We start from the raw sequence: 22,851 nt of genomic DNA, 5'->3' as shown, positions 1-22,851 counted from the left end.
CCAACATCTCTCGACTTGTAACGAGCGACAGTTTGAGTGCACATGGGAGGTCTCTATACTGGGCATCCTCCCAAGAAATTATTAAAAGATAGAGCATCTACGCACTTCCTGGACCTTGGCGTCATAACAGCCTGGTCACACTCCATTCCAATATGGGCCCGGGAAAAGAGCGTTTCTCTTTGCAGGGAGGATAGTTTAGGACTACGAAAATACCCCATCTTATCCAAATTGAACGTAATCCTGACTGCCCTCCAGGCTGCACTAAGTCCTATGGAGGATGTCGGTGCCACCACTATAACTTAAATCACATATGAACAAATGTGCCCACATAGGCTAATATACCACTGTCAATGATGTTCCAATGTATATACACAACGGGATGTGTACCGCACGACATAGGACTATCGCAGAGAAGAAGACAACTCACCCTGGGCAAACTTGGAACTGCACTGAGAGTTAGCAAACCTTTTTCTGTTCTCCCCTTGCCCCCAAATCCAATACTCCAACCCCTTACCCATGATGTTCATCTCTTCTCTATTGTTCAAATATGATTGATGCTATTACCATGGAATGTGGTGGTCCACAAGACTGCATACTGATTATTTACTTTGGAGGGAGCCTTACAGCCTTGTGCTGTGCCGTATATATCACCACATTCTAGATCTGAGGGGAGACATGTACCAGACCAGTTGCAAAGTATGTTCCGACAAGTCTCCTGAAGAACGATTAGTCAGCTAATAATACCTTTGTACTTTTATTGTGCCTGCACTTGCTATGTAACTGTACCATGAAAAACTTAGTAAACAGATCAAACAAGAGGAGATTTCAGGTGACAGATAACAAAATGTGTATGTACAATACTTCAAAGCTGGTTGGAACCAATAGTTCACAGTCTAAGGTACCTGTGGATGTTTATGCAGGATTCCTGAAAATCAACTCGTTCTTTGACTCCAGATACAAAATTTGGACCACTTCTCTGCTGCAAACCATTCAACCTTCTTTTTTTCTATCCTGTGTTGCGCCCTCCCTGAAAAAGCCCCTCTCCAGTCTTTGGTTTGCTTTGACTGTATGCTAGTCTTTTCTTTTCAGGTCGAAGCCTAATAGACAGCACAGCTGTCTGGTTTGCAAAGACATCTTGGGGACATTCTGAAAGCTTCCCTGGGAATAGATTTTTCCAATTGCTTACCATTGGCCTTGTAGTTTATAATTCACATTTGCTTGCTTTCTATTAGATCCTTTTTATTTGTTTTAGGCATGTTTTGTCCCTCCCGTGGAGCATTGCCTGTTTACCATCGCTCCTTGTATTCTTCCACAAGTGCTGCTTTCTGTAAACAGGTCTGTAAATGTTCTTCTTATCTCGTCACATTTGCTGTGCATTCAAAGACGGAGGTCAAAACTCAGGCTCAGTCTCCCAAGGAAGACTGGTGTTTACTTTTCTTTCTATGAGTTCAAAGTCAGGACCTATGTGACAATCCTGCTGGGTAGCCTTACGAGAGGAGAGGCTGTAAGATGTAATTTTTACTAGCACGCAACATTTATACGTCTGTTGCACTGAACTGTGCAAATATTTCCAAATATATTAGAATTTGGAAAGCACAAATGAAGCACGTTTTTGTAATTCTGAAGTATGGTGGAAACAAATTTTAAAATGCGAACAAAACAAATCAATACGCTTGGTAATGCCATTTCCACACATTATCGTTTGTGCGCTGTATCATTTTAATCAGTAAAACTGTATGTTTGTGCAAATGTAATGGTCATGTCATTTGAAAATGTGTTGTCTGTAAAGGCAAAGTGCTACCAGACCACGCATCCTCAACTCTACAACACTCTACTCTACTTTATGCCAGTCCACAGTACAGAACTCTACTCCACAACACTCCATTCTGTGACACTCTTCTCTATGTTGCTCAACTCTAGGCCATTCTACAACACTCCACCCTGGCAAACCACTCTATGCCACTTTACTCCAATCTAAGCCACTCCACAACACTTTCACATGGCACTCCACCCTACTCTATGACACTCTACTACACTCTATGCTTTACCACTCCACTCTATGCCATTCTACTCCACTTTACTCTAGGCCACTCCACTCTGCTGTGGGACACTCAACTCCATTCCACTTTAGAAGACTCTATGACACTCCACTCTAAGCCACCACACTCTACAACACCGTACTCAATGCAACTCTACGCCACTTTACTCGACTCCACGCTACTCCACTCTATGACAATTTACTGCACTCCACTCTATGACACTCCAATCTAAAACACTTTACTCCACTCTATGCTATGCCACTCTAAGCTCCTCCACTCAACTCCACAATACTACACTCTACCCCCGGCACTCCACTCTACAACACTAAGTCCCCTCTGTGCTAAACCACTGCAGGCTACACCATTCTACATCATTCTGCTCTACGTCACTCTCTATAGCCCACTCTACGCCACTCCACTCCACTCTGACACACCCCTTTACGCCACTTTACTCCACTCAACATCCTACTCCATGGCACTCCACTTTACTCCACTCTATGCTTCACTACTCTACTCCACTCTATGCCACTCTACTCCACTTTATGCTAGGCCATTCCAACCTACGACACTCTACTGTAGGACACTTCTCCATTCTTTTCTACAAGACTCTACGGCACTCCACTCTATGCTAAGCCCCCACACTTTACAACACCACCTTATCTACGCAACTACGCCACTTTACTCCACTCTACGCCACTCCACTCCACGGCACCCCAATTTATGACATGTTACTCCACTCCATGCTATGCCACTCTACCCCTTTCCACAACACTTCACTCTACACACTGGCACTCCACTGTACAACTATCTAAGACTCTCTATTGCACTCCACTATAAGCCTCTCCACTCTACACCACAGCACTCAATGCACCTCTACTCAACTATATGCTTTTCCACTCAGCGCTCGTCTACTCCACTCCCCTCTAATCCACAACATATCACTCTACGACACTCCAATCTAGGCAAGACCTATTGGCTTTGCCAAGGAATGATTGCTACTGAGTTTAACATTGTATTTATAGAGTCCTTACTAGCCCGGACTAGGCTTTGAAGAGCTTTAAGGCGAGTAGCACATGTTCCAATTACTTTCATATTACCTCGACAGTGCACATTTACCTTTTTAGACTGCATTAAAAAATGTCTACTTTAATTGGTAACCTCGGACATTTAAAGGTCAGCTTAAATAAACAGCTAATGAAACCTCTTGATCTTTTTAAAGTAATTTTCGTACCTTTCACAATGTCCTACTAAAAAATGCAAAAACGTTCTACTAAATATTTGGCTTTCGATACAATTGTAATGAAATGCTTTTGGGATCATCGGGCGACATGGAGCAGATAGGGCAGCTGGGTGCACGAAGGAGCCATTCAGCTGTCCAGGAGGGAGGTAGGGAAAACGAGAAGCTGCTCCGCGTTGTCTTGTCTTTTAACATCTTGGCCATCGTAGTTTAGATATTTCGTAATAAGAGGTCTTTGCGGCAGCCTGACAGAGCCTGGCTGCAGGAGGGGAAGGCAGCTCAGCGGGGTCATGCAGCTAGTATAGGGAGTTTGTGCAGGCTGCATGGCAGAGATTTACAAATCGCCACCTCCTATTGTACCTTGCATTCTTCTGGATGGCGACAGTTGTGACGTGAGCACGCTGGAGGTTAAGGTTAAGTGAAAAAGAGAGGAGTTCAATAGCTTGGTTGTGATGCTTATCTCTTCAATCTTCTGTGTGGTTTGTGGAGTATTTTTCCACTCCTGCTCTCCGTCTTTTCATTTGTCCTTTTTTTCCCCTCTGGCTTTCATTCCCAAGTAATGCCGAACTTAGTCTTGCCGTTAACGAATGGTCAAATAAAGTGTAAATTGTATGTGCTCACCACATTTAGCACCGTTCTAAGATCAGACTGTTGTTAGAATAAATCAAGGCACTCATATTCTACTCTAATGAGAATAGCAAACTGATTTTGCTACTTCTGTTCAAATCTTGAAACAATTTGTGTGTATGAGGAGGCTCCAGAGCTGTCAATTGAAAATAATCCATAGTACAGAGATTAGTAGATGCAGAGACGGCCGTTTCTCGGATAGCGCCCTAGGCGGTAAGAAACGTGGTACTACATTAACAACACGGTGGGTGGGGGCCCTAAAGAAATGTTTTAAGACCAGGTATAGACATACTCCCTATGAATATTGTAACAAACACACAAATGTCTACGGGTCTAAGTGAAACAAAACCTTATGCCTTGTATGATGCAATATGAGCAACTAAACAGAATAAAGTCACCACTCCACACAATTTCCCCTGCACAATAGGTAAGCAGGTGATTTATTACATCTAAGTGATAATATTATACGTGATGTAAAAACAATACATTATAACTGAGTATTATGCCACTTTCATCAAACAATTTTAGTGTTTGTCAGGATATTGATATTTTTGCAATACTTGATTAATTTACTTTTAACCTTTATGATGCAGAGTATTCTTTTCAATTTTTGTTCTTTATCCACCAGCGATAAAATCTGTCCATGTGACCACGTTCTTTTTTCTTTTCACTGTATACTCACCATTTTGCACACTGCAGTAGCACAAACATATTGGTCCTGAAGAAGGCAAGGACTATTAGGTCCCCTTTATTGCCGAAACATGTCGACATATATACCATCTGAGTGGTCATTTGTTGAAAACTGCTCCTTGCTACTTTGTTTTTGATATTGGAGGATCGAGTAAAAATAAAAATGTGTGTTACTCCTTCACCCAATTTTAACACACTTTCTTTCACATTCACATGCACTGCAATCTTGTCACCCATGAGTTGAGATGATAAGTTAATATCACAAGGACCACACAGTGGGCTATTTGTTGATGGAGGTTATTCCATTCAGTCCTCATTCATCACTCATAACCCACAGAGAGGAAGGTCCATACGGAGTTCCAAATTATGAAGGGCGGTATCGAGTGGTGACTGATGGGTATCCTTATTCTCCAGGGATACGTAAGGGTTAGTTAATTTAATTTATTTTTTCTGTTCTTAATTCTGTTTAGTTGATCATATTGCACCATACAAGGCATAAGGTTTTGTTTCACTTAGACCCGTAGACATTTGTGCGTTTGGTAAGAAACGTGGTGGCCTCTCTGCTGCTGGTGAAGAAAACGAGGCAGTACAGGGCCTACTTTGTGTTCTCAGGTCAGTCCGTGGCTAATTACATCACAAAAGTCTTTAATCATCCCATTCCTGTCAGGGTTTCAGACTGTTTATGTGTGACATTTTCATAATTTCAGTGCAATTAGGAGTGACTTTCAATGACTATCTTTTATGGTTTTAACTGAACCGAAATAAAGAAATTTTTTGAATTTCAACGACTATAAGTGACACTTTCTCGCAACCAAAATCAAGCAATGAAGAAATGCCTAGAACAACCTGTGTAGACTCCAATCCACATCAACTGTCAGATAACAAGAGTGAGTAGGAACCTAGTACATCCTGCCTAGAGCTCTGGCAATTTTGCTTAGAGGCTGTGACAATACTGGTGGAAATTACAGGTCAACCTGTGTGTAGACCCCCTACTGTGTTTACTGGGAAGATTACCTCGCTCATCTCAGAACAGGTACATCATCATCTAGCATATGTCCTGCTCAAACACCATATAGCAATCGTGTGACAATCACCACCTATACGACCTGTCCAAGGGGGCCACTGTTTAAATAACTTGGAGCTCACTTCCAATATGACATGAAACGCCACCCCAGCAGGAAGAGTTGGACACATATTTGGACAAACAGGCTACCAAAGGGATGATAGTCCCCCAACCCCCGCGTGTGACCATACACTCCCCATCACCCCAGATATATCTCCCATACAACATAGGATGCATCACACCAGTGTAGACTCATACATCACCCAGCCCCATGTGATTAAGTAGATGAGCAGTTCCTCCCATGGGCTGCACTTGCAGGCCCCACCCACTAAACGACAACATACTGCATAGGGACACTACGGTCCATCAGCAACTTATGCACGTTTGTTTTTCACAAAACGTTGCAGCAGCTAAGCCACTGTTGGACATTATTATTTCCTTGCTGTCACAATATGTATATGTGGATATCAAGAATTGAATATAACATGGCAACTTAACCTACACATTAGGTATTGCACCAATGGTGGTAATTGCAAAATGCTCAGAATTGCTTGTGTGATCGTGAAAACGCCCACATCCAACCCCACAGCGGTGTATACACCGTATTTGCTGTATAGTTTAGCTGTCATAATATATATACTCGTTCCATTATGTACATGTTTAATGAAAGATCTACTGGGAGAAAAAACTAGAGTGGGGGCTAGAACATGCAAGCATGGCTGCACATAGCTCCTGTTTTCAACAGTTTCAGAACCAGTTTTTGGTTCAATAATGGTAAATGGGATAGAACTGGATGAAAACGGAAATATACATTTTCACACTCCACAAATCTAAACAAAAACAGCAGGCTTAGACATATTTGCAGGGCGGTTTGTGTTGCTTAATTGGCAAAAGACAACAATAACTATTTATACTCACTCTTTTAATATTGCTTCTTCATTTTGTCTTGTTTTCACTTCAGCTTCAAATCGTTGTCTTAAAAGCCACGTTGGCAATGTAAATCCAATAACAGAACAAAGAGCCAACACCACACAAAATATTCGAAATGAGAAAAAGTCTTCCTTGTTCCACACTGCATAGGACAAAAAAACAGAGAGGGAACCTATTGCACTAAAAAGAGAACAGTAAAAATTTAGCCTAGTTCTCTCTTTTGCAGAAACTGCAAGGTCAGCTAGCAAGGCATTGTGGTTAAGATCCACCATGGTGAGAAAGCTGTCATACAGGCAGAGACAGATGAGGAACTGTAAACCGGGGTGGGCCCACGACACCCAAAACGTCAAGAAGGAAATGGCAAAGAGGGGGCCATTTCTGCTTAAGGCCTTTAGTCTCTTCAGTACAACTTCGGGAGAAGAGATCTCTACACCAGACCTGTAAGAGAAGAAAATAAATGTGTCAGGAAGCTGAATTTACAGAATTGAAGATTAACTAAGAAGATTAGACTTCCATTACACAATGAGAAGACAATACATGGGTCTTCACTGTTAACCATCCTCAACAATGGGGCTCACGCAAAAGGTTACTTGCGGGTGCAAAGCCTGTGATTCACAAAAACAGCGTTTGCAAACGCAAAACAGCTTTTTAAAATTTATCAAGGCCTTTTACGAGTCGGACTATTTTTTCTGAACCATAAAAGGGATTTTGTATTCCATAAAGCATTGGCTAAAGGAGAAGGCGTCAAAGAGGTGTCCTAGCCATATTTGGGATTTACTAAGGAATGTATTATGTATCAATGGTTTGGAACAGCAATCGCAGTTCTGATCAGTTCATGACCCCCGAGGTGGTGTACAGATTCACAAAGGGGGAAGTTTTCCCAGTGGGACAGACTGGCCTTTGAATTTGTTTTGGGGCCTCAGGAAGAGCACATAGTTGTCCCCGAAGTGTTCCCAACTGCGAAACATTGTTTCTTTAAAAGCTGCACCAGTTTCCAATATACAATATATTACTGTCCTGGAATACCTACACATGCATGGAAGTCTGCTGTCCCTTGCATGCCTCCATCCAGACATTCACAGCCAAGCACAGAGTCTCAAAATGCAAACTGTATTTTTTTAACATTAATTAGTGAATGGACAATTCATTATGTAACCAATTAGCACAAACGTCGCATTGCAAACTCCATTCCATTCCATTCTAAGACCAGTTGGTGTTCAAATTGCACCTCTCTGGTTTATGAATGGGAATAATACATTAAAACGATGGATTTAGGCCCAGATCTCTGTTCTGGAGTAAATGTATGACATTGTTCTGCATTCTGTCCATCAATTGTTGTTTTAGCATTTGTCGACTCGAGTGGGACAGATATGCCCAGATGTGGGTCCCCTGCGCTCCATGCCACTGGAGTCAAGCGGTCACAGGATGCTTGTTTCCACTCCAGGGAGGACCTGGCCTGGCAGTTAGGGCTAGACTGTTCCCATTGGGAACAGGGTCAAGACTGATTTGCATATAGCTGGGTTTAAACTGGAATGTCATGGTGAGCACAAAGACGATTGATTTAGGCCCAGATCTCTGCACTGGGGTGAATGTATGATATTGTTCTGCATTCTGTCCATCAATTGTTGTTTTTGCATTTGTTACCCAGAGTGGGACGGGTATACCCAGACGTGGGTCCCTTGCTCACTTTACCACTGGATTCAAGCTAGCCTGGCTGATATGGGGTGTTACCCCGAAACCGGTCTCAGTATGCTTGTTTCCGGTAAAGGGAAGACCTGGCTTGGCAGGTCTGGCTGGACTGTTCCCATGAGGCACAGGGTCAAGACTGATTTGCATATAGCTGGTTCTGAACTGGGGTGGCGAAGTGAGATAAGGAACAATGATGGATGCAACGCAGATCTGTAAAAGTTTCAGCATCCTGCCCACCATCTCTTTGTGTTTGCATAAGTCTTTGAAGTCCACACATTTTAACAGAATGGCTTTTTTGACAAGGTGGCTAGTCTACTATACTTCCCAAAGATTACATCGGATGATTCCCACAGTTCCAGATCAGAGTTTTTGTTGTAAGCTGGATGGAGCAGGGGACTGGAGGCATTTTTTTTCACATGCCCCGCACTTCATGATTTTTAGGAGAGTATTTTACAGATGCGTACAAATATTACACACATTCCCTGAACTCTGGACCCTATGCTAGCAGTATTTGGTTCCTCGCATGCCACTTAAAGGGTCCGCAAGAGCGCACAGTGTCGGCTGAATATTGGCATTACTGCAGCTCGTAGCCTAATATTGCAGAAGTGGAGAACGGAGGAAATCGAGGAGGCATTTGGCGGGCTGCTGAGGCGCGCCGCTGCTCAAAATTCACTGCAATATGGGCCTGTCTGCAGTTTGAAAAAGCATAATAATTGTGATAAAGGGTAAATATTGCAGTTACAAACTACATAATTGATGATTTGATCTGCTGTTTTTTTTTGCAGTAGACTAGACAGTCTTCCAGGATACATAGGTTTATGTAGACTTGTTCTAAGCTAATTTTTTTTGCTGGATGTTTACTTGATTCAGAACATAAGTTAAAATTCTAAAATTGTCTCTCTTCAGCTGTTACCATATAAATCTTCACTATAAAGTGCACATGGCACTTTTATGTTAGCACGTTATATTGAATGTATGGAATATGTGATGTGAATCATCGAATATTTTCTTTGTATTGGTATCAACTATTAGCCTCTTTTTTTTAAAATCATTTTCATATTATGGCTATAAACTACTCAATAAAAAAACTAAAAAAACAAAACAAGGGTATAATGGCATGATTTACTTTTTTTGCTTGACCATCCAGGACTAAGACAGCATCATCAAAACCTGAAGGGACTAGTGTGTTAAATGCCAGGCATAATTGCATGAATTTCACATTACAAAGACGCCAGAAAAAAAGCACTGATAAAGAGGATAACTCCGCGGCATATTAAAACTAGCAAGCGATCTAACAATAGGTCAATCTAGGGGGCACTCAAGTCGGAAAGAGGACAGAGGAGCTATACAAGTTTTTGTTTCTCACATTCTTTGGAATTAATAGAACTTCTGTGAGCGGGGTCCCAGAGAGGGGGTGTAGTTCATAAAGCCCCACTTCTTCCTTGTTGCCAATCTGAACCAAATCAAAAATAAAATCTGAGCTGTGATCTATGAGAATATCTTGTTGGATACTGCATTCAAAGTTTGAAGCTTTTGCATGAAGTGTTCCTAGTTTGTGACTGATCTGGCTTTCCTCAGTTTCAGCAAAAAGGCGGTAACGATTTCTTTAATTTCTGTATGGTATCCGGATTTCTTTCAGAATTAACAATGCTTTGAAGGGTTAAAGGATATTGGGGTGACAATCACTTTGCAGCTATTCTTCCCATTAAAACAAGGCTGTATTTTCCTTGAATGAAATTCTCTCTTATTCTTTGCTCCACATCCATGTTAGTTCACACAAAAGATGCTTTATATTGTGAGGATGATTTGTACTCCAAAATATCTAACTGCCTAAACATTGCATTTGAAATGGTATTTTCTCTAACATGTCTTTAACTTGCTCTTGGGCACCGATGAGATTCAGCTCAGATTCGCTCAGGTTGAATTTTAAACCCACTACCTTCTGTCAGACCTCAAACATCGCTGCATATTCCACATTATCCCCAAACAGATCTTAGGCAAATCACACTGGAATAAATTGCTGCTACACAGTCATTATCAGGTACAGAGGATTAAAAGGCAGGGCACCCGCAACAACTTTTTTAGCTTCCACATACACACCTCTTTTGAAATGCACCTTTATATTGTGCACTGTTCCTTATCGTCAGAGGCTCCGTAATCAATGAAAAACGCAATTATTAAATCTTAATTAGTCTCCTCGCCAGCTTTGCTCAAACACAGTTTAATAATATCCTGAGACAATATATGTGCCAAATCATGGAATGCAGTGACACTCCCACATCTGCATACAAAATATACATGGATTTCTGTAAAAGAGATATAGGCTACCACACCCATGAAGATGGCATTTGGTTATTTGGAGAGTCAGGGACAGACATGGCAATGAGGACAAGTAACTTCCAAGCCATCAGAGATGGATTAATTAGAACGGCTTGCCCTCAGAATCGGAACAAACACTGGCCAAACTAAGGTCTTGCCAACAAGAGAGCAATTGCCTTTGCTAGTGTTTTTTTTTGTCATTTTGCACAGCGGTTCGGTAAAAAAAAGCTAAGTGGAAAAAAAGTGCTATGTGTACTTCTTTACAACATGACTCAAACCTAAAAAAAAGTCAATAGTCGTCTCGTGGGGGAAACCTATTGGTTTGCCAACGCTTGTTGTGAAAAGCGACAATATCAACTTTGCTCGGATTACTGCGCATGACATAATGAAGTGGCTGCCTGAAGAGCACCACAAGTCCCGCCTCAGCTGTTGAACGCCGACTGGCCTCTGATGTGTGTACCTCTCAGCAATTGCTGTTTAGTGGTGTGCAGCCAACACACAAAGCCGGTCGTTACTTGGATACATTGTCAGATCTTCTGTTACGTCTTGTATTATATTCCTTCCCCTTTAATGGCATGAGACCTGTTTGCTCTTTGTTCTAGTTCTGTGTTCTTCACAGAACTTTCCTGATGATGCATTCTGCATCTTTGAGTCAGTTGCATCTGGACTCTGAAGCCTTATGTTATGATGCTGTGCTGCTGAATAAAGCTCTTTGATTTTAACCTGTTTCCTGCATTACTACAAATTTTGGCGACGAGGACTCCAGCCATCTACAGCACAGGAGCGGAGTGAACCCAATTTTATTCCATTTGGGACTTATTTGGATTTTTAAGAAGATTTTGCCCTTTAATCTTCTGGAGAAAATACTTATATTGGATCTGTGGCTTCCTGGATTTGTCCCTCTGTTTCTCCCACTGCTTGGGAGAATTTACAGCTTACTTTTATGTAATTTACATTGGATTTGGAGTTGTGCATCTTTCAAGTTTCTTGTACCCGTTATCAACGTACAAGGTTCCCTCTACTGAAGATTCCAGTCTGCTGCCTGGTTACCAAGACGCTTTCCGAGGTGTGGAACTCGGCGTGTGAAGCGCAACAGTGCATCGAGGCATCGAGGCTTCTTGTCTACGTCATTGTTTTCCTACTACTGTGTCACGTAGCAACCAACGTGTGAAGCGCCTCAGCGCATTGCGATCTCATCGCGTTCCTGCCACTGTAACACGCAGCATTCACGTAACGTCCTACGTGTCGACGCTGCGTGCAACGTCCCGCCATTTTGTTTCCGGAAGCATTTCGCTGCCTAGCAACGACCTTTTCGCCCGCAAATCTTTGTCCTCTGCCTGTTTCTCCACAAAGATGCCGCTTTATCTATTCTTTTGAGCAGCGCTTTCATCGTTTTTAAATTACCAGTGGTTTTTTTTTCCGTTTTGTGACATTTGAGCTGACTTACATCGCATTTTTGAACTGCCAAACCCACGAAGGTACTTTCTTCTTCTGCAATCACATGGAGGAACTTGGATATGTTACTTTTATTAGCACAGAGACCCTTTTCAGTGTGCTTGCCACAATATTTTACATTTAAGTGCATTTTATTTTCCTAGTGCCACATATATATATTTTTTTATTATTTTATTTTTATATATTTGGACAATCTTCATACATTATATCTGCTTATAGCTTGTCTATACTTTGGAGTGCATTTTGGAAATTTCTTGGTGTATTGATACTGTTCCTTTTACTTGTGTTGCACTTGTGTTATTAAAATATTCTATTTGACCCTCCTGCAAATTTTTTACAAATCAAGGGTGACCCTCCTTTGCCTTGGGCAAGATGGAAGGAGGAATTCTTCAATTATATGAGGGCCATCGATGGAGAACGTATGGGTGCGGAGAGGAAAAAGGATTATATTATTACATTGCTTAGGTTCAGAGGGGCAAGAAATGTTTAGAACTTTGCCTCAAGTTACCGCTCCTCCTGGAAGTGGTGATAACCTTAATGTTTATTCTGAAGCTCTTGCCAGATTGGAAAAGAGATTTAAACCTACTGCCAATATTGTGCTTAATCGTTTTAAATTTTACACCAGGGCGCAGAAACAGGATGAATCATTCGATGATTTCCTCACTTCTTTAAGAGCGTTAACTTTACGTTGTAACTTCGGGGGCATGGCTGATGAAATGATACGTGACCAAATCATTGTTCACGTTAAAAATAAGAAGGTCCAAGATAAGTTGTGGTGCTTAGGTGATCCTAGTTTAGAGGAAAGCATTGCTATTACTAAGTCCACAGAGATGTCTGAAAAGTGGATGAATATTGTAGAGAAACAGAGTACTAATAGCAACAAAGCTAATATTGAGGAAGAAGTATGCTTAGTTAAGCCCAAAAATGAAGGGAAAAATTTCACTAAGACACATTTGGGTACTAAAAATGTTGCAAGTGGTAATTACAGGAAACCTGATTTTAACAGTAATTCTGTGTCTTGTTTTAGATGCGGTAACAATTCGCACATTGCCTCGTTCCAAGGTTGTCCTGCTCTGAATAGAACTTGCAATGTATGTGGTAGAATGGGACACTTTAGCAATGTCTGCAGAGAAAAACGTTTTAATACACAATGGCGAGCGGGACAATCACGTTCTATTTCTAATTATCCTACTTCTGCTAAAGTTTCTTCTGTTAATGACTCTGAGATCACATCACAGGAAGTTACAAGGGGCTATGTTGTTTCCATCATTCAAAGTGGTTCTGTTGTTTTGACCAGTAGGAAATCACCTAAGTGTATATTTCACATTTTTGAGATTGATATTGAGCTGATGGTAGATTCTGGGTCTCCATGGACCATTATTACAAAGCAATACTTTGATGAGAAATAACAGGGTGTGTGTGATTTTTTAAAGTTACCGCCATCTGACATTTTAGCTGAGAGTTTTAATGGGAACATTATCTCTATTGAAGGATTTTTGAATGTTCTTTAACTTTTAGAGGTAGGCTGGCTCACATCAAGTTATATATTGCTATCAAGGGTGTTAATGTTCTGGGGTGGCATGATCAATGGGAACTTGGTATCAAATTGAATCCACGTGCTAAGGATCCCATTAAACTAAGCCGGTCGTTCCTTGGATACATTGTCAGATCTTCACAAGGAGATTAAACAAACCGATCGCGCACATAGCTCAACAACTGTGATGGTAAAAGTATTGTTGATGTGTGTTCTTGAGTACATGATGAAACAATGCACATGTTGGTGTAATGCAACAGCAGCTACACTGGCAAATCCCTCACTAGAACAATTTTTGGGATCCTGTTCAAATAACCTACTTCCCTGTGCTTCAATTTCATTATCTGTCAAGCCCTGTGTTTTTTCTGGGAGTAGGTGTGCCTTGCTCTTACAATAGGCAATACTTACAGTTGAAGTCTAGGACTATCTAAGACACAAAAAAGTTTTGTAAATCGGGTTCCATTCAGAGCAATATGAGCTCATTTCAAGTACTTTATAGCTGCACCTCTGCTATATTTATGCTTGTACCCCAAAGTCAGAGTGAACCTGTTAGCACCATAAAGCACAACCTAGTTTTTCTACAGTGAAATGATTGTCAAAGGACACATCCCTGAACAGTTTATGCCCTGTTGGTAAGTGCCAGTGGAGACACCGCAAGAGGTCATTCAAAAGAGCTTTCCTTCATCCAGCTGCATGGGAAAGGGGGCATAACTGCTTAGGGGAAAACAGAACAGGGACAGGGAATGAAAGACATGACAGGGAATGGAGAAAGAGTGGATAGGAGTGAGAGTAGTCATTGGGGCCACGTCATAGTGCTTTTTCTTTTTATTGCTGGGGGGAGGGAAGTCTGAGGTAACCAGGGGAAAGGGTGGAAGGATGTGTGAGGAAGGCAAAATGGACAATGGAGGGGGTGTTAAAAAAGTGCTATGACGTGTCCAACGAAGGATGAGTTATGGTGCTTTTTTAGGTCGAAGCATAGAGCTGCGCACATGCGCAGTCTCGCTGTCGAGATTTAGTGTTATCAGGAGATTTCAGTAACGGGCTTTGAGCACCGCCCCTCTTTCCATTGGCCGTCGACAACGTTTATGCTAAACGATGGCCAGCCATTGGGAAAGAGCTTTATGTGACGTATTATTTTCTCCCTTTGAGCCGTCCCACTTGGACTTACTCCCGTCGCAAAAGGATTCTTATCTTTATGGGGCCATGTGTTTCAAACAAATGACCCCATAAAAATAAGCTCCGGCGCGATCCTCTCTTTTTTTTCGTTTTTGGGAAGTGCTTGTTTGCTCTATGCTGTGGTCTGGTTCCTTCACGGCAGAGGTGAGGTTTCATTCCTTTGTGTCCAGGAGCACACAAGGTAAACGGTGGGGGCCGTAGCCTGGTCTTCGGAGATAGCTCTTTAGCATACCCTGCACAGCTCACTGCACCCATCAATAACTCATACCCACTCCGATTGACGCAGTCTGTTGTGTTCAAGAGGAGGAGGAGGCGAGTAGGGACATGGTTGAGGTGTAAGGCACTGAATGGAGAACGCAGGGTCTGCCCAAGGTCACACATGACAAAAGGAAGAGGGATGAGTTTGCGCCGTTCGCCATAGTCAGCACTTCTATCTCCTCTTAACGTCACAGCTCCTGCACACCCCACAATATCTCTCCCCCCCATCCATAGCCAGCAGCACACTTACACCATCACAAAGTGCAGCGCGCAGCACCCTCTCTCACAGCTGGCACCCTACAGCACCCACCACTCTCACCACACCCCACATCAAGTCCCCCCATCACCCGCAGCACTCTCACACCGTCATCCGAGTGTAGCGCCCAACACCGTAGCGCTGACAGCCCCGTGTCCTCAGGGCATGCCTTACATGCTTGCACCCTGTTGTGTTCAAGAAAAGGAGGAGGCGAGCAGGGACATGGCTGAGGTGCGAGGCACTGAATGGAGAACGCAGGGTCTGCCCAAGGTCACGAATGACAAAAGGAAGAGGGATTTCAAACTTACAAGATCTTGCCAGCAAATAAAGTCCTTTGTGCCAAGCTAAATTAGCTGTCTTGTCAGTCCCTTACCTTTCAAAAACTGCCAAAGCACAGTTCACAGCTATGAAGTATGAAGAGAGAAGGAACTGTTCCCTAAATGCAACACATTTTTCATATGATACTTATTTAGCAGCAATCAATCCTAAGTGCAAATCTGCTGAAAATAGAGAAATTAGCAGCCATCTCTAAAACAAGCATTTAAAATGCAATAGGTCTATCATTTCATTAAGTTAAAGCCATTTGCTTTGCTATATAATACCATTAGCAAAGCAAATGGCTTTAACAAAGGCGCGATCTATTGCATTTTCAATGCTTGTTTTGGGTTAATTGCGGGGCAGGGGGCAACAGATTGGGAGGAAGAAAACACAACGGGGGAGGCAATACAGAAGAAAGGGTGAGTCTGGGAGCAACACAGACATCAAAGGAAGGGAGGGAGGAGCTGGGCACAAGGATACGGACAACAGATGGTGGAGGGAGAAGGTGGGCACAAGCAGTAACACTAACAAGAACAGAAGGAGGGTGGGTTGGAATGGAATCATTTGGGACACACTAGCGGGAGAAGCACACAAGGCAGCCGGTGGAAAAAGACACACTCTTGTGCAGTGCTTAAACAAAACAAAACAAAGAAGTGGGTAAAAAAAGGAGCAGTGGAGGAACACAATTAATGTATCAATGCACCAGAGAAAAGGCAAACATGAGAAGGAAAGAAGATTGAGGGAGCTAACAGACAGCGCACGCCTGTGCAAGACTTAATAAAGGTAGGTAAAGCTTGCAAGCTAGCATGAACCAAGCTTGGAGCTGCCCCTTCTTTCGTCCTACAAGAAAATGATCATTCTTCAATGATACCGACTAATCAGGTCAAATCTTTACAACTAATTTCAACTGAAGTTTAACCATGAAAAACATATCAACAGAATAGCAAGCACTGCTCGGCAAGCTCCAGCTGTCAATGGAGATGAGAGCTACAATACAAAGGATATTATATGTCCCACGATTGAGTACTGAAGCATCCTCTTTGAAGGACAGCAGGCTGCAAGAGCTCTGGTAATTGGGTACTTGGTATATCATCATCATGGTTCACAATGTCCTTTGATAGGCAATCTTGACACAGTGTTGCTTTTGGACCTCTCTACATGGAACTTGGATTGTCCTTGCCCAGAGCCATTATATTTTTTTAGGTTTGTTTTGATGGACACTGGAAATGTGGCGAAAAAATAAGGCTTCTTAGATTGGACATTTTTGAATATGTATTGTACATGACATTACAAGGCAGTAGAGTTCTAGTATGAACAAACAAATAACTATCATAGTAAAAAAGAGTTTCTTGATATTGCTTAGGTATACCCAGTTACAGATGCAGTTTGAACCCTTAATAACAATTTACTTAAGATGTCTCTTTGCCTTGCAAAGATCCACTACATCCTGTAGACCTCCTAAATCAAAGGCAGTGATGAGGTAGAGAGGTGGTCTCTATTTTCTCTCTTATCCCATTTTCTTTTCCATGTTTTTATCACTGCCCCTCATATTTTTGTGTGAGAGTGGTCACTGGTAGGACTGGTGACAGTAGAAGGGCGTCACCTGCTTTGGTTCCTGGGCACAAGGTTAGCTCAAACTGACAGTACCAGGCTTAAAGAATTAATTGTTTGAGGAAACCATACACGGTATAAGCTAACCAAAACATATAATCTTTTGATACCCCAAAGAATTGAGTATGATATGAAATAAATAAATGAATTATTGGGCCTGTCACACATTCTTTAACTACATGAAACAATTGTTTATTTGTTTCAATAGGAGTTTGGAGTGTTTAAATAATGTAATCAATTTCCTTTGTAGCCTATGAAGGCAATGACCCACAAAATGACAGATTTGCGAGTCAACCATTTATTTCATATTAAACTATTATGTAGTTCCTAGAACAAAAACATTACACAATTTGGACAAACATGAATTTCAAAAAACAGTACTTACTGCTGTGTGCTGAGGAAAACACGATCACTCATCCAGCCAAATAGAGGGTCATTGAGGCTGTTCCAAACAAGAAATATCGTCTAAAAGAAACACATTTATTTGTCAGACTCCATAACGGTTACAAGTTTACATCAAAAAAACAAACTGTCCCCGGCAGAAGTAATGACACTTCCTACTGCTCGTTAAATTGGACATGGAATTTGACCACAACAGAAACAAGTTATTTGATGCACTTTGCACTTCTAGCAAGATTAGTGTCTAGCTGGATATCCCACTATAAAATATGTAATCTTGGTGTGGTAATATGTAAATGTGTGTAGTGGACATGTGAACGGAAGTGGAGTTAGAGTCGTGTGGGAGAGTGCTGAATATATGGAGGATGAAAGGTATTTAAGTTCAGGAATTCAAGAGGAGTGTTTGGGAAAATGCCGGAAAAGGATTTAGCTTGCAGCACCTCTGAAGTGGAATTTGTATGTCTTGTATATCTCATCAATCAGCAGCCCCCGGCACAGTGTTTGCATGTAGTGGAGATTGCAAGACCAATGTCAAGTACACTATCCAGGCAAGAATGAAGTGAAGAGGGTAGGACCGTGTAAGTCAGGTGGAAATACAAAAGGACAGCAGATACGCATGTACACGCAAGTCTTGCATAATCAATTACAGAGCATGGAGATGAGCGAAGTGTGCACAAGCAGAGTATCTTCAGGAGAAAGTGCACAGACAGTGAGCTCATAAGCCTCACCACGCTACCAGTGAGAGACGTAGTTCACCTACAGTCATCACTTGGAATATAGCTGCACCAAGTTTATGTTGTCCAAGAAGGGCTATTATGTAACAAAAGACTACTTCTTACCATAGGATGGAGGATAAAATAGCAACAGCAATAAAGAAAAAACAGACAACAAATGCACTACAGTTTACATCAATGAAAGTAAGTTACACTAGTGTTGCCACGTTTCTGAGACAAAAATACCATCAATTTGATCGGTTTGAGATTCTGGAAAGGAAGGGAATTGGCATGGTCTTTAAAATCTCTTTTGGTCTCAGTTTTATCATTTTCCACTAGTTTAGTTGACTCTAATACATAAAAATACATACAATTAATTATTGTGCTATCTAGCAAGCACATGGCATGACTGACAAGGAAGCCAATCAATGATAGGCAATGGACTGATCAAAATACTAGGTTTTGGTATCGTACAAAAGAGGTCTTAAACAAAAGCTAGAAAAATGTTGGGAGATTCATTATCCTGAATATCAGATGTATGATCCATGAGGGAGCAAAATCTAGGAGCAGAGACGTTATTCTATAGGTACGGTTCTCTAACGGACAGGAACAGCATTGCTGATATGGTTTCAGGAGGTGGCCCGGGGACTGGGGATCATGGATTAGGGAAGTTAAATATAAAACCGTAGTCAAACCAGATAAAACTTTATGAGGTCCTAATATGTAAACGTTGATAAGCGCATGCAAAAAGCCCAAAGAGTGCACTAGCACCTCAAAAAATGAACAAGTAAAGCAGGAAAAACACAGAAATGTTGTATGCACACTGCACATACAAACAATCGAGGCAATGCCTAGAATAGATACTTTGCAGAACCTGGACTACATGTAGTGGCCTGAATGATGGATATGATGCAGTCTTTTTTTTAACCTGTTTTTATTTATTTTTCACAAACAGCTGCCGCACAGTATACAGTAAGAGGAACATAGGCTGAATAATTACAGAGATCAATACAGCAGCATGTAACTAAAACAGAACAGAGTAACATAGCAGGTGGGCACAATAAAAGGAAAAGAAAAGAAGAAAAAGAAAAAAGGATGATGGAACATGCATCGTAGTTAGCTGGCAAGTACATCACTTACCACAATTACAATGGAGCCTGAACACCTCAGTAGGCTGAGATATGGAATAACAGATAAACTGACGAGCGCAAGAGGATGTAAATCAAGTCCAGGGTCAAGTGGGGTGAGGCGGTAACCATGGCGTCATAGCTGCATGGGTCAGGTTTCAATATGTCTCTTCATAGCATTCCCTAGATCCCAGTCCTCCCCCAGTTCTGGGTTCATGCCGGGACCAGAACGGTCAGCATCAATGAGTTAGCTCAGGATGAAGCACTAGATAGGAGTGAAGTGGTTGCTAGTTGTTTTTGGGCCTGGAAGTAAGGGGTAGCAGCGTTGCATACACATCGCTAGTGGTGTCATGATACATTAGTTCCCCTATGCAGGCTTTAACTGTCAGTGTTGTAGAGCTGCCCCAATACACTGAGATTTGCCTCTTAGCCAGTAATAAGAAAATGGCTGCAAGTGTCAAATCCCAGCCCCCAGTCGCTGAACATAACCAAGCAGCGCAAGCAATGGGGAGTTCAGCCTCAATCATTAGTGTGAGATGTCGGAAAACTGCCTCCTAGTACGGCAAGATGGGGGGACAGTTCCACGCTAAGTGTATGAAGTCGGTGGGGTCAGCCGCACATCTGGGACAGCTATGGGGCCTGGAAGGGTCCATTCTGGAAAGGAGTTTTGGGGTAATATAAGCACTATCTAGGTATTTAAAATGGAGAAGTTTGTGTCTGTAGTTATTTGAGATTTGCGAATCTATTTGCAGCAGTTTGCCAATACTTTATATTTATCCGATAATGAGTGGGCCAAGTCTTTCTCCCATGCCGCCCGGGACCCTCACCCCACAACCAGTCCAAGCATAAGGGCTAGGTGATATAGGCAGGAAACAAGGAGAGTATTGTCGGGCGATATAATGACTGTGGAGAGTAGGGAGAACTCCTCTGGCTCAGTCGTTGAAGGCTGCAGAGCGGCGACTATGGAGGTTCGTGTTCTATGTAGGAGGAATCTGTCCAGCAAGGACACATCATGTCCTGCGGCAAGATCAAAGACAGCACAGCTGGGCGCCACAAAACAGGTCCCCTATGGTGTGAAGTCCACATCGAGATAGTGTTTGTTTTGTCAATGTTTTAGTAGTCAGGTTAGCCATGGATTGTTTAGTAACGGCAAGTGCGGAGAATAATGGCGGTCCCCTTCCAGAAGCAGTGAAGTCTTTCCCAGGCCCAACATGTGGTATGCAACATTTGTATCTCAGTAGGTGATTGCATGAGGCCAAGAGGGAGAACGACAGAGAGGACCGGGCGAGCCTGTGACCACTCAGGTTTCAGGTATTGTAGGCGCGTGTCTGGATGATACCAAAAGTATGTATAGTGTACTTGTGCTACCAGGCAATATAGGTAAAAATCTGGTACTCTGAAACCCTTCTGTGCAAAGAGCAACGTGAGGGTCTGCCAGCTTACATGGCCTTGTCCACTGGCACAGACCAGTCTGATTAGTATGCTTCGAAGGGTCTCGAAGAATTTAGACATGAGTGAAATGGGGATGTTTAAAAAAAGATATATAAAACGGGCCAGCACAACCATCTTGATAATTGATATCCTACCGGCAACTGATAATGGGAGCGTTATCAACTGGTCTATTTGCGCTGATAGTCCGTCAACAGCGGGGCCGTAATTTAGGTGGATAACTCCTGATGCTGTGCGGTACAGTATAACACCATGATACCAAGGGGGGTAGTCGCACCAGTGCAGGGGAAAATCCAATGTAAAGGGAAGTGTGGCGTCTGTCACCAGACTATCTCGGACTTGGTCCAGTTGATAACTAGGCAAGAGAAGACTCTGAATCGTACCACTTCCCGAAAGGGCGGTGAAAGGTTAGTTTCAGGCTCGCAGACAAATAAGAGAATGTCACCTGCATACAGGGAGGCCAGAAGAGGGCCCAGGTGGAATCTGAGAACCCGTTGAAGGTGCCGCTCCTGCAGATGTCGCACTAGTGGTTCCATAGCAATAATAAACAGTAGGGGTGAAAGGGGGCAGGTTGTCTGGTACTTCTTGATAAGTTGAATTGGTTCATGGGTTCTCCGTTCACTCTGAGCCGGGCTACTGGATTGGAGTGGAGGAGGCGAATGAGATTACAGAAGCCACAAGGGAAGCCCAGTTTATTGAGCGCAGCATATAGAAAAGGCCACTCTAAGCAATCAAATGCCTTTTCAGCGTACTGCAGTCGCAGGGAGATCCAGGTCGATTTGATTAAGGACTGCAAATATGGTACGCAGATTGACAGACGTTGATTGGTTCAGGACAACGCCTATCTGAAGACGAGAGATAATCTGGTCTTCTGAAAGTGAAATACGCGCCACGAGAACCATAGCCAGGATTTTATAGTCTTGGTTGAGTAGTGATAGGGGGCTGTAAGAGGCACACCAATTGGGTGGTTTACCCGGCTTGAGAAGTAGGGAGATGACCGCTTCATGCCTTATGGGAGGGAGTGTCCCTGATTCAAGTGCCTCCGTGTAACCTTCCAAAAGATGAGGGGCTTATATGTCTTGTAGAATATGCCTGTGAGCCCATCCGTGCCGGGGCACGGGCCCCATTAAGGTCGTCAATGGCCTGGGACACTTCATCAACATCTATAGGCGAGGCCAGGAATTGGTGCTGGCGCGCCTCAATACAGACTACTGCCACCTGCGCCTCGTAGGGGCCGCACTTGAAATGAAGCAAATTGGGGGGCCGGGGGAAGCGGCGCAGGCTGCGGGGTAGGTGGAAGCGACGCGGGGTAGGGGGAAGCGAAGCGGGCCGAGGGGTATGGGGAAGCGACGCGGGCCGTGGGGCAGGGGGGAGCGACGCGGGGCAGGGGGGTAGGGTGAAGCAACAGGGGGCTGCGGGGGCTAGGGGAAGTGAAGCGGGGCCGGGGGAAGTGACATGGGGCTGCGGGGGGTAGGGGTAAGCGACGCGGGGCCGCGGGGTAGGGGGAAGCGACGCGGGGCCGCGGGGTAGGGGGAAGCGGCGCGGGGCCGCGGGGTAGGGGGAAGCGACGCGGGGCCGCGGGGTAGGGGGAAGCGACGCGGGGCCGCGGGGTAGGGGGAAGCGACGCGGGGCCGCGGGGTAGGGGGAAGCGACGCTGGGCCGCGGGGTAGGGGGAAGCGACGCTGGGCCGCGGGGTAGGGGGAAGCGACGCGGGGCCGCGGGGTAGGGGGAAGGGACGCGGGCCGCGGGGTAGGGGGAAGCGACGCGGGGCAGGGGGAAGCGACGCGGGGCAGGGGGAAGCGATGTGGGGCGGGGCAGGGGGAAGCAACGCGGGGCAGGGGGAAGCGGGGCAGGGGGAAGCGAAGCAGGGCAGGGGGAAGCGACGTGGGGCGGGGCAGGGGGAAGCGGGGCGGGGCAGGGGGAAGCGGCGCGGGGCAGGGGGAAGCGACGCGGGACGGGCG

General features: G+C 43.7%; 1 protein-coding gene across 2 annotated transcripts in view; it reads right to left on the bottom strand.

Annotated features, from left to right (window-relative positions):
• The window catches only part of SLC68A1 (solute carrier family 68 member 1), a 183,234-nt gene that overhangs the window by 99,871 nt on the left and 60,512 nt on the right, over nt 1–22,851 (bottom strand). For both annotated transcript variants that reach the window (XM_086922687.1, XM_086922688.1), the window contains 2 exons: nt 17,588–17,667; nt 6,575–7,024 (listed from right to left, as the gene is read on the bottom strand). In XM_086922687.1, the coding sequence (XP_086778813.1) occupies nt 6,575–7,024; nt 17,588–17,667 (530 nt within the window). The remainder of the gene's footprint in view (nt 1–6,574; nt 7,025–17,587; nt 17,668–22,851) is intronic.

The sequence above is a fragment of the Lissotriton vulgaris genome, chromosome 5 (assembly GCF_964263255.1).
Source record: "Lissotriton vulgaris chromosome 5, aLisVul1.2, whole genome shotgun sequence".
In the NCBI taxonomy this organism is placed as follows: Eukaryota; Metazoa; Chordata; class Amphibia; order Caudata; family Salamandridae; genus Lissotriton; species Lissotriton vulgaris.
The sequence above is the reverse complement of the archived record's forward strand: the minus strand, read 5'-3'. Positions and strand labels throughout refer to the sequence as shown.